At 27.2% G+C, this 13,007-nt stretch overlaps 1 protein-coding gene across 1 annotated transcript in view; it reads right to left on the bottom strand.

Annotated features, from left to right (window-relative positions):
- LOC136976066 (sodium/hydrogen exchanger 9B2-like) overlaps positions 1 to 12,305 on the bottom strand; it is a 37,728-nt gene extending 25,423 nt beyond the window's left edge. Inside the window, 7 exon segments of the mRNA XM_067271256.1 lie at positions 2,893 to 2,999; positions 3,067 to 3,242; positions 4,554 to 4,736; positions 4,807 to 4,894; positions 4,963 to 5,244; positions 7,962 to 8,165; positions 12,261 to 12,305. Coding sequence (XP_067127357.1) covers positions 2,893 to 2,999; positions 3,067 to 3,242; positions 4,554 to 4,736; positions 4,807 to 4,894; positions 4,963 to 5,244; positions 7,962 to 8,163 — 1,038 coding nt within the window. The 5' untranslated portion in view covers positions 8,164 to 8,165; positions 12,261 to 12,305.
- Between the last annotated feature and the right edge of the window lie 702 nt (positions 12,306 to 13,007).

Here is a 13,007-nt window from a genome sequence, read left to right as displayed (position 1 = left end):
CTATTTATATTAGGGCTTATCACACCAGTGAACATGAACACAACATTTCTTAAATTTAATATATATTTAAGTTTTCATAAAAAGAGATTTACAATAATTAAAACATTCAATATGTACAAAATATGTAAAATACACCCAAAATGCATTTTGGACTTTGAAATAGTCCCTCTTCAGTTGGTGTTTTAAATAAACACACGAGAAAGTATACATACAAGTTATATTAAAAAACTGTAATAACGATGAAGATGACACAATTAAGAAACTGGCGCTATCTCACAAGTGTGGTATAATAACTTCATATTTTCACAATCAAGCCAGCCGTAAGGAGTTAACTGTGCTTCTGAAGGATTGACTGAAACGTTACACCTTGTAATTTTTCCTCATAGAAAACTCTGCCCTTTCCTCAACCTCACACTTCATTTAAGCCAAATCTCTCCAGATCTTGGAATTTAGATAAAATGGATGTCTATAAGTTTGTTGATAACATAAAAATCATTAATTCACATAAAATTCCTATGGATTAGTCAAATAAATAATTTAACGTTTTCTCTAAGTGTAGAAAAAAAAGCATCTTAGTATTTTCAAGCTTAACATCTCATCTTCAGAAATAGCGCAAAAATACTAAATTCAAATACATGCACAGAATTTCAAAAGTTTGAAAAACGTGAATGATTGAGGACACTTAAGACCATGGCCCCCACATCCTACAGTGGAGCCCCCAGACCAAGATCATTGGTGAGCTCTCTTCCTCTTCCCCTCCCCACTCAAACCCAAGATCTTAATGGTGTGAGTCAAGGGGCAAACCCACTCCTCTGCTTTGTAATATGGTAAAACAGCTAAATGACAAAAAATATTATTTTCATTCACAAATTAAGCAAGCATTTACAAAAATATAATTAAATTTATTAGAGACAATACAGGAATTACACCGATAAATTTTACAATGACGAACATGACATTAAAAACAAACAAAATATGAATCAACACAAGAACTGAAAGAATGGCAGAAATTGAAAAACAAAGCACATCAACAAGACAAAACCCAAGAAACTATCGATTAAATTATTTTGCAGTATTTGAAAGATATTGTTTGGCTGTCAATTGCCATAATTGTAAATGGAAAAATTCTGATAAAAATTTTTTCAGCTTTCCTCGTGACTCAGAAAAATAATTTTTATACTTTTATGATTGTTACATTAAGTGAAAAATAATAGCTTAGAATATTAATTAAACTATGTCAAGAATTAATATTCCAATTAAATTTAACTCAATATTCCACAAGAAAACCCAAGCAAAGCAAAAAGTACAAGTTGGCCATCTTCATACCGGGCCTCTATGAACCCGGACCGCCTCACTAGGGTCCAGTCAGTCACTACCATGTGAGGGCCATGCTTAAGACCTAAACATTAAATGATGTTATGACACCCCATGATAAAATTTACTTACAAGCAAGAAAAAACACAATGTGACAATAACCAATAGAAAAGAGTCGCATAATAAGTTTAGCAAAGAGTTCCTGTACATCTTCCATTGTGCCCTCTGTATTTATCATGTGTTTATACTCTTATGCTACAGATACCATTTCCATGTGTTAGGAAGAGTTTCTGCATCCTTAACATTTGATTTTGCTTATACCTTTTGTTTATATTTATTTGGTAACCCTTTGCTTATACTTATAATGTGACTCCTCCTTTTTTTTTGGTTATTATCATATTGTGTTTTTTTTTGCTTGTAAGTAAATTCAATTAGCATTAACGAGCCTATTCTCTCTCGCTGTTCTCCTTTCACCCAGAGATGATTTAATGGAAAGAGAACACCCAGAGTGTCGAGTCTTGTTAATGCTAATTGGATTTAGTTTCAGTTCCTGATTTAAAAAATACATATATTTTTCTATGACTGAATTTTGTGTTATTCTATATGATCTTAGAGAAAGTTTGTTCTTATTTTCAAATTTGTAAATGTGTATTTTTCCTTATATATTTCATATACATTGTTCTAATGTACAGTTCAGTTCATCTGATGATCAATTAAAATGACCAAAGATGTTAGCATGCTATTAAAGCTGTTCTTGCTGGAAATTTAAGAAGTTGATAATTCTGCTATTGATTAAATGTGAATAAAAATTGATGACAGGAAGATGTAAAATATCAAAATAAAATTTAATTAAAAACACTGATTTTAAGATCACACTTAAAACTTCAGATATAAATTTAATACATTAATAAAAATAAACATATATAGAAAAAAAGCAGAAAAGAAACTTAATACTTCTTAATATAATTTTATTTAAAAAAAAGGAAATTCCTTTGAAAGAGTAATATAATGAAATCTTAAAGGTAATAAATTTGTTTTCATCAAACAAATTATTTTAGGAAAATACAACCACCAAACTTTCTTCCAAAAACCAAACCATTTGAACAGTGCCTGATCTATCATACAGAAAAATTTTAAGATAAAGGAAAAAAATATATTAGAAAGATATAGAATTAAATTTCTATGGAAGTAACAAAAACCAGATTTGAATTCAAAGTGTCATCCACATGCATATCTTTTTAGAATAAATCTTTCTTCTCACTGATAGAAAACATTAATATCTTAAATATTTCAATTAAAAATCGATTTGTTCAGTTCTATTAAATACATTTTTGTTCCCATAAATATAGTTCTCAAGATGTTTTAGATGTAATAAAACAAACATTTGAAAAAAACTAGTTTTAATTAATTTTGAATAATTAAATTTAATTAATAATTTAATTTAATAATTTAATTAATTTATACATTTAAAATATATAGTTTTCTTATTATATAAAATGTTAAAGTTATCATATATTTTCAAAATTACAATTAGTTTTATTAAATTTAAGTAATAAAAAAATAGTGTATATAATTTACATCTGAATCATCAGGAACAAACCACATAATCCATCCTAAAATGCAACCATATACAATACCAATCACTGCTTCTAATGGACCTTTGGCAATATTCCATGCTAAACTTCCTATAAAAATATGTTAATATAAACAAATTAATTATTTTAAATTAAAATTAAGGTATTTAGTTCATACCAGTAGAGAATGTAATTCCTAAAACAACACCAAATCCTGTTATTGCTAATATATCATCCACACTTGCAGCTGCAATCACAAGAGTTGGTATCCCTTTGTTAACTCCTAATCCTTTTTCTTCAAGCAATAACATACTTGGAACAACAACAGCAGGTGATACAGCAGCAATAACAAATCTACAATTGAATTAGATTACATATTAAATATTTTTTGAATCAAAGAATCAAAATATAATAAGAAAATATCCAATTTTTATTTCATTAAGTCAGCAGTGTTAAAACTTTTTGATCAATGAGCTAAATTGCATAGAGAATAGTTAAATCATCTACAAACATTTTTACACATTCCAAATATACCAATTTGAGACAACACACATGCTTATTTGAATAAAAAAATATAAAATAACAAAGTTTGCACTTAAAAATTGTGAAATTTTGTATGAGGGATTTTCCAAATTCTTGAACTGTGCTAGAGCAAAACTGTTGTACAAGTGCCATGTTGTATGAGGGATACCTGTATATTATACTAGGGCAGCGGTTCCCAACCTTTTTTTGACCAGGGACCACTTTGATTTCATTGTTGTTAGCAGGGACCACAAGGTTTAAGAAAAATAAACTGTCAATCTAAAAATAAACTTTAATCAAAACTTTTAACATAAGTAATCATTAAACTCAAGAGTAACATGCTTTAACAGTACTATTATAATAGAAAACATAACATTTTTAGTAAAAATTAAATTCAGTTTGTATCAACGTGGAAATAATAATTTAAAATGAATAAAACTTTTAAATCTTTTGCGGACCACTGGTTGGGAACTGCTGTACTAGGGGGTCAACCCAATCCCCTTTGGTAGCATAGGCCCATCACTCCACAATTCTCTCCTCCATGTTGCATTTTTTTATAATAATTCTTTGTATGAATAATTAGAATATTTTTTAAAATAAAATTGTAAATTAAATACAGATTTTTAAAATTAGCGGTTTTAAGTTTTAAAAATAATCTGCAACTTGTCAATAAAATAAATGTCTGTATTAACTGTGGAAATGTTAAAATATGAAAGGTTCAACAGTGTGTGGTAATGATTTATCTGATCTGATTTTAAAATTTCATAATTGTTTAATTTATGAATTTCCAAGAATTTCAATGTATTTTTTATACATTGAAATTCATAAATTTTACATAGGAATAGTTTTACTTAAAAAGTTACATTAAAAATTTTACATTACATAAACTATTGTTTATGCATATTTAATCTCTCATCATTGTAGTTTCAAAAGCACATTAGGAAATTGTATAATTATAAAATTTCTATTTTTTTATCATCTACTCATATGACAGATTCTTCAAATATCCTTGTGGACCAAATAAAATTGTGCAGTGAGCCAGATCTGGCCTGCATACTTTAGTTTGAACACTACTGCATTAAATCACCAAATAAAAGCTAAAAAGTGTTATGTAACATTGACTAATTTTAAAGGTTTACTTACCCAAGAATGAAACCCCATAACCAAGGAAATGCTAATAAAAAGTGTGAAACTATTGCTATAGTAATGCACTCTACTATACATGGAGTGAAAGCCAAGCGAAAACACGCTCCACTTAATTTCCTAAGTACAATAGGATCTAGACCTAATCCGGCCCGTAACAATATGATAACTAAAGCTATACTTCTGTAATAAAATTTTATATTCAATACAAATATTTCCATTGTTTTCAATATTAATAAAACAAGAAAATCACCTTAGATCTGATGACCATTTTGGATTTAAATCTTTTGCAACATCAATATATGGTACATTTTGTAAAATCATCCCCATTATAAGCATTCCTAGAATAAATTAAAAAATTTAATTTAACAAACTATACTTAGTTTTACAATATTACACAGAGGCTTACCTAACAATGGAGGTAATGTCAACAGTGAAACAATTTGTCCGCCAATGTAGCAAACAGCGACAACAACAACAAGTGCAAATATTTCACCTCCCGGTAGTGCTAAATGATTCAATAAACCCCATAATGATCCCCAAACTAATGAAGTTGACAATATTAATCCAAGCCATGATAAAACTGACGGTGATAATAAAAATGCCTTTAAAAAATGTTTCTTCTTTGATGAAAAATTTGCATTAGATATCTGAAGAGGTGACTGTTGTTGACTAGGAGGTGTCTGAAAATCTAAAAACATGTAAATATATATGTTAATTTTATATAATTTATTAATTTATAAAACGTTGCTATATTAAATTTACTTAATAAATGAACAAATATTTCTCTTATAAATTAATAAATTATTAAATTATACAGAATTGTGCTTTAAGTTGATTTTTATGGTGATTTTTAATGTTGTTATAAATTAAGATTTAAAAAAATTAGGTTAATGTTACTTTAGGTAGCCAAGATGGCAGCTCGTCTCTAATTCCAGCAAGGAAACAGTGGGACGCATGTTCTAACCTAACCTAACCTATTCTAATAATTTGGTTGCTAATAATTATGGTAGTTTATTAGAATAGGTTAGGTTAGGTTAGGTTAGAACGTGCGTCCCACTGTTTCCTTGCTGGAATCAGAGACGAGCTGCCATCTTGGCTACCTAAGGTAACATTAACCAAAAATTATAATGAATTAAAATCAGATTATCCTTAATTTATAATAAAAAGAATGGTAATTTTCACCAAATTTATCAGTTAAATATAACATAAAATTAAATTGAATTAAATGTTTATTTTTATGAAACTTAATCATTAGCTTTCATTAGATTAAAAAATAATGTCAAAGTTTTGAATTAATTTCTCTTCCTATTTAATATTGAAAGTTTAGAAGATTGCATATAATTGTATTTAGCTTTTATTTTTTCAACACACATAAAACTCCTTTGGATTTGTAAATAAATGATTCTGCACTTTAAAGTCTTAAGTGTTCTTAACCATTGACAATTTTCAAACTATCAGAATTTTTTGGATATGTTCAAATTTAGTTTCTTGTAGCTTCTGAAGATGTAGCTTCAAAAGTACTAAGGCATTTTTGAATTTTCTGTACTCCTGAACATCCAACACCACTTGGTCAGTGGTGACACATTTTAAATTTATTGGAAGATAGGATATATGTGAAGTATTTACTTTTGGTATTGGCATAAAAGTAGTTCCTAGAGTTCCAAAGACTTTATTCTAGTCAAAAATATGTATAAACATTACAACAAGATTTGAATGATTAACTGCCTAACATCTAGCTGCTTTAATGACAGGAAATATAATTCTCATTGTTTTAATTGGAATCAATTTGTCTCATTAATATATTTTAAAAAACAAATGAATATTTAGAAAATGAACATTGCTATTAAAATTAAAACAAAAAACTATTATTATATAACTTATATTCATACAGTAGTTTCACTTAACATTATCAATCAGTTATCATCATCAGTATAATTTTTGTTTGCTGTATATCATGTGAAAATTAATATTGTGACAATGATGTCTTGCCAGAGCAAAGTAAAATTTGCTTTATTGGTGTTTGTTTTAAGGCAAGTTGACTGTATTTTATTAGGCTTCATTTGTTAAAAATCTATATTTATATTTTTAATTTGTATAAAATTACTATATATGCTTTCAACTAATAAATACCATCATGAGTTATTCAATAACCTTTTATAAACTAATAATTATATCTATTATTTACTAAAATCACTAAATTATATGAAAGTTAGCTGACATCATATAACTGATTAGAACAGAAAGGAATTGAATATGAAAACTGTTTTTACAAATTTAATAAATTTCAGAATAAAAAGCATTCAGATAAAAGTTTAAGATCATTGTCTTTGGCATTAATAAAGTTTTGACAAGTAAAGCACAAAAACACAAAATATTTTTGTGCTTTAAACTTTTGTGGCTGTACGCCATGTAATTGTATATAATTTATATATTTTATTTTTTAGTTTTATTTCGCTTCATGTGCTTTTCTCCCCTTTCTTTTCTTTATCTATTGTCTTCCCTCTTTGGAATGTCTCCGAAATTCCTTTCCTTTTATGGCCATCGGATATCCCCTAAAACAAAGAAAGGGTGCGCGACCCCTGAGGGGACGAGTACAATACTAGAGGGCAGGAGGGTCGTAAACCAGAGAGAGACGGAATTCGAACTCAAGAGAGAAAGGAAGGAGACCAGCTTCTGGTGCATTGTTGGCAGCGTGCAGAAGAAAGAAAGGTAGAGCTTCAGAGACTGAATAAAGATCTCTGTGATAGATTCGAAGAGTTAACGGTAAATTATCGAATCCGAACTGTCACCGAGTGATTGAACTGAAAGAAACAAAGGAAATACCCTCGTTCCTTTGTGTAAAACCTTCGCTACAGACATTACAAAGAAAAGGGCCGTTTTTCAAAGATCTTAAGAACCAACACTGGGTACCCCTATCTAATTTCTTACTTTTCCTTCCTGTCCCCTATTCTCCTACTATAGTTTAATATTAGTCTTAGTTTTTATCTTTATTCGTATTTTTGATAGTTTAATATTAGCGTAAGATTAATTTTAATTATTTCTCTTTTGTCGCGTAACATATATATTCGGGATTTTGTATGTACCACCTTGTTCTTTCATACGAGTGTTTCCATCTGTCAGGATAGAAAATATTCTGACATCCTAGAAAAGAACCTGTAGATATTTTTTTTGCCATAATTAAAGTTTCCGCTTTGTTTTTTTTTGTTACACGTGTTTTTCTTTTGACAAAGAAAAAAGCATATTTTCACACTTTGTATTCATCAAAACTTTATTAATCCAAAAGACAGTGATCTTAAATCTGATAAAAATCTGGTGTGACAAAATAATTTCTTTTGTAAAAAGCATTAATACAACTAAAAAGAAATTACAATTAGTAGTATTTTAGAATATTTTAAAAAATCTTACCTTCAAAAGAACTGCATGAAGATTCATTTAATACTTTTATAGTATTGTCATAATTTATTAATTTATCTGGAGAACATGGATTGTAATCACTCTTTTCTGCTGAATCATTAGAACTGTTTCTCATGTTTATTATTTCACAGAAAGAACTACTGGTTGTAGCAGCATCTTGATTTTTCTCACATGTTTTATTATTGCTTTCCATTTCTAAAATTAAAATTTTTTAAATGATATTATAGTGATTAATATTTTTAATAAGTAATATAAAAATATTATAATTATAGAAAATAAAATGCAATCTCTTGAAAAGCAGTTAATGAATATATTTTATAAAATAATTTTAAGCATAAAAATTATGATAAACAATATTCTGTAAGTTATGATAACTAATAATCAATTTTCCACTCTGATGGACTCTCAAGTACAGGATTGTTCAACTTGATATACAGATTCTATTACTCACTATTTAAGCTTACACATTGTGAGCCAGTCAAAAACCATGATTTGCATAATAAAGAAAAATTATTTTACTGTCCATAGCAGAAAGAGTTTTTTAAAAAAACATGTTCAGTTTTTTTTTAAATTCTTTCTGCCCTGTGGCCACAAAGAGGTCCTTTTCCATACCCATTCTGGGTTTGGAAGGCTTACAATGAAAGTAGCTGGATGATGAAGGAAAGGCCCAACATAACTAGAACAGACCACCCATAAAAAATTCTTAGCAAATTGCTTGATCCTAGGTCCTCAGAGTGTCTTCTTAATTGCTTTGCCCTTCTGACTGTCAAACTATAATGTTATCAAATATTGTAGAAAGACATATGTTCAGTAATAAGACTTGATAAATTTTAATTTCCAAACATCTTAAAGGAAAGTAAGAAAAAGATGAAATGAAGTTAACAACCCTTATGAAACTATAAATAATCATTTCATAATTTTAAACAATTACTACACTGTAAAAATATTATTTATTGTTATATATGACAACCTGTTTAGATTAATAAATATATTTGATTTTAACTGTAAGATAAAAGTAATAAATGCTAAATATAAATTTTGTTTATCACATTTTAAAATGAAGAAATAAATATACTGGTATTTTTTAAATTGTTTATTAAAGAAATATTTTTATTTATAATGAAAATAAATAAAACAAATAGGATCTAAATTATATGAAAAGATTAATTTCTTTTATATTATGTAATTGGAAGCTCTTATCAAATATAATTTTATATGACAACATATTGAGCAATTATTAAGAAAAACAAATTATTTACTTTAAAATATAATTGAAACTTGTTTTTGCTCCAGATATCATAATATTCAAATTTTGATTCCTTCATAATTGTATTTATAGTGTGAGATAAGAAAATTTATTACTTATTCATACTTACATTAAAAAATTTTATTGATTAAATTACTTATTAAAATAATGAAAAAAAATTTGAATAATAATGTAATGTGTTGGTGAAAAGTAACTAGACATTGAGAAATTGCTGTAATTTTTGTAATAATAATGCAATCATAATAAAAATTATGTGTGCATTTACATCAATCAACAGGATTTTATAATTCCTGCAATAGTGGTGTGGGTAGTGACTGAGAGAGGCTATATATGCAGTGGCAAAGACGGCCAACTACTTGTCTGTCCAGGAGCAAATGCAGATTGCTACAAGCTATGAGGTGTGGAAATCAATGGTTACTGTGCAGAGATATGGTGATGCCACAATCTGTCTGAAAACAACCATAAATTGTCATTTGAAGTTAAAATGATCAAAGGGTAGGTTGTGAGCATACAGAAATGTGGCTGTCCATCCACATCACAATCTGAGGAAAACATGTCATGGCACTGGTGTCTACATTTAATTTTAAAGTATGCATCTGTATTTCTATTTAATAAGTATGTGCCAAATAATTTTCATCATCTTTTCTTAGAAATATAGAAATTATAGCAAATTTCTCAATGCCTACTTATTTTCCACCAACCTTATATACTAAATCATATAATTTATCCTTCTGCTTCTATTCCAGTTTTTTGAATTTCAATATGTAACTGGTTCAGACACCATTATTTTCTAGAAATTATCACATTCACAAACTCCAAAAATACTAGCCAATCAATGACTTTATTTTACCCATAGGCATTTCAGAAATTACAATATTTTCCTTCTCAGTGGGCTTTCATATAAGCTAAACAAGGCACAAACAATTTTCAATATTGTGAGTATTTTACTTATTATCTGCAGTCCTTGCTGTGAACTGTGGATAATATAATTCAGTTTACCCTATTTTGTATTTATAAATTAAGTTACATCATTTTGTAGAACTGCAGGTTATTCTAGGAGTTTTGTGAAAATTTATAAAATTAAATACAGTATTTTTAACTTTAATATGCAAAATATAGAATTTGTGAAATTCTTTCTGAATCATGCTGAAGGAAAGCCAAAATAGTCTGCAAATATTTAACGAACGTTATACATGAGATATTTATATTTATAATGTTGTATAAAATGAACAAAATTTCTACTTCATTAAAATTTCCAGTAAATAAGCAAGCTCTAGTAGAGGCCATCCATTAATTATGTATAGTTTTTGCACTACTTTTGACAGTCTCTATTCCTGTTGTGTGTTCAATATTTTTGTCAAACTCTCTCTCATTTAATTATGTATACAATAGTTCATGTCCACCCTGTTACTAATGGTTTTAAAAAATTCTACAAATATTTTCTAACTGATAATTTATTCACATGACTAAGTAAGTAATTTATAAGAACAAATTTGTATGCCACTAATACCACTAAAAAAACTCCATGTAGACAATGCCTTGAGCCCTTTTCTTCCATTCTGTACAATTATGTATTTTTCATGACCCCCTTTATCTTTCAAATTGTATATGTAATTAAGGGACGGATCTGTAAAAACATTAAATTACAGTATAGATAAACTTCAGAATATATTTCAAAAAATATGTGAATAAAAATAAAACTTTGAAAACAATATATATTTAAACTCAGTAAAGCAGAAGTTTTGTTCATTTGTAAAAGTATTAAAGTTACTCTTACACATTTGAAGTTGATATTTGGATGTTTCAGTTAAAATTATATTTTAATCAATGTTAATAAAGTAAATATTTCATGTAAACTTAGTGTATTAAAATGTAAAAATTATATTTCAATATTTGACTTAGCATAAAAAACCAATTTGTTCCTGACTTTTGAAAGATACATTGTTAATATTTGAATAATCATTCTTCTGAACTGTTAACTATCTATATTGAATTATACAGCTATAACAACATACGAGATAATAATCTGCATTATTTTATACATAACAAAATAAGTACAAATCTTATAAAATGTATTATACAATAATTTAACATAATCAAAATAAAATTTAAACTATTTTGATTGGAAATTATTAAGAATTGAATAAAACACTCACAAATGATCTGCAGAAATTTTAGTTTGAAAATATATATTTGAACTAACTTCAAACACTTTAAAGTTGTTTTAATTTTAATGATAGTGTCAGTAAAACAAGTGAACGGCAATAACATAATAACATTACAGCATATATCAGAGTTATAATATTAATAAATGGAAGTGGATATTGTATAAGCATATTTAAAAATTTCATTTTTATATCAAATAAAACATCATCACCATTTATTTGTACCAATACATATGCAAATACAGAAAAAGAGACTCTCCTGGAGAAATCAAGTATAATAAATTTGCTTAGATAAAAAAAATATATATATATATATAAAGAAAGCATGTATTATCATTTATCATGTTTTATGGATGTGAAAGCATTAAAATTTTTATTATTTAAAATAACAGACTAGAAATTTTTTAAAATTCTCAATAATTTTTACATGGGTCACCGATTATATATGCATAAACTACTTCCTATATGCATATAGGAAAAATGAAAGTATCTAAAATACTATGTATATAAAGCACCCAAGTAACTTCTACACTTTAATTAAAGAACTCTTTTTGCTCATTTTTACTACAAAACATAAACATGTCTGAAAATAAATTATAATTTCTTAAGATATTTGCTTTGTTTATTTATTTTTTTATCTTTAAAGATTACATTTAAAGAGCGAAAGGTCACGCTGTAATTTGTTTACAAAAAATGAATGGGCGCGTGTCGGTTTCATTATTTGATTTCTAATCGCTTTCGAATGCGGAACGAGTGACGTATAACACAGAAAATATATTATTCAGCAATTTTTTGTCATCGATACAACAAAATGCATTAATATTACAAAAGAAATAATAATATATAAAAAGACTTTACCTATAAATAATTATTTCTTTCACGCAGGAACCATTACCCTTCCTGATAATATATTATCTTTGATTATCTGGCATTAATTAAAATATTTAATAATAAATATTTTTTAAAATTATTAATTTATAAATTTATTTTGTTAAAATTCAATTATTTTTTAATTATTTTCTCTTTTCATTAAGAAAATTATTTTGTGTTGTCGATTGATGGCAACATGCCACTGACTTATTTTTGAAAAAAGTAACTTATAACAAAAAATAATACTCAAATTTAGTTTTTAAATTTATTTTAATTATGACGTGATGTTAAAAATAATTTATGTATTTAATAAAATACAAAAGGCATGAATTGTTTTTATAAGTAAAAGAACACGTGCAAAATAGCAATTTATACTCAATATTTTTACAGAGAAACACGACGTAGAATAGCTTCGTGTCCATATAATAAATTATTTACAATTTTAAAATATAATGTTTTAAAAATTTAAGCCATGAATTAATTTAAATATCAATCTAATTGCTAATTCATTTTTATTTTTTACTTTTTCTGTTCTGTGGTACTAGGAGGATATTTTTTTCAAGCCCATTGTGAGTTCGGCCAAATCCACAATGAGGTAACCAGTCGGAAAAAGACAGAGCCTGCCATATTTAGGTCCGACGACCCTCGAAAAATTCCTGGGATTGGTTGCTCGGATTTGATCTCAGATCCCCCGTAGAAGTAGATTGGCGCTTAACCGCTCGACCATCCAGCACA

Source organism: Centruroides vittatus, unplaced genomic scaffold, assembly GCF_030686945.1.
Source record: "Centruroides vittatus isolate TY-2023 unplaced genomic scaffold, ASM3068694v2 contig_393, whole genome shotgun sequence".
Taxonomy (NCBI): Eukaryota; Metazoa; Arthropoda; class Arachnida; order Scorpiones; family Buthidae; genus Centruroides; species Centruroides vittatus.
This window is presented reverse-complemented; position numbering and strand designations above follow the sequence as displayed.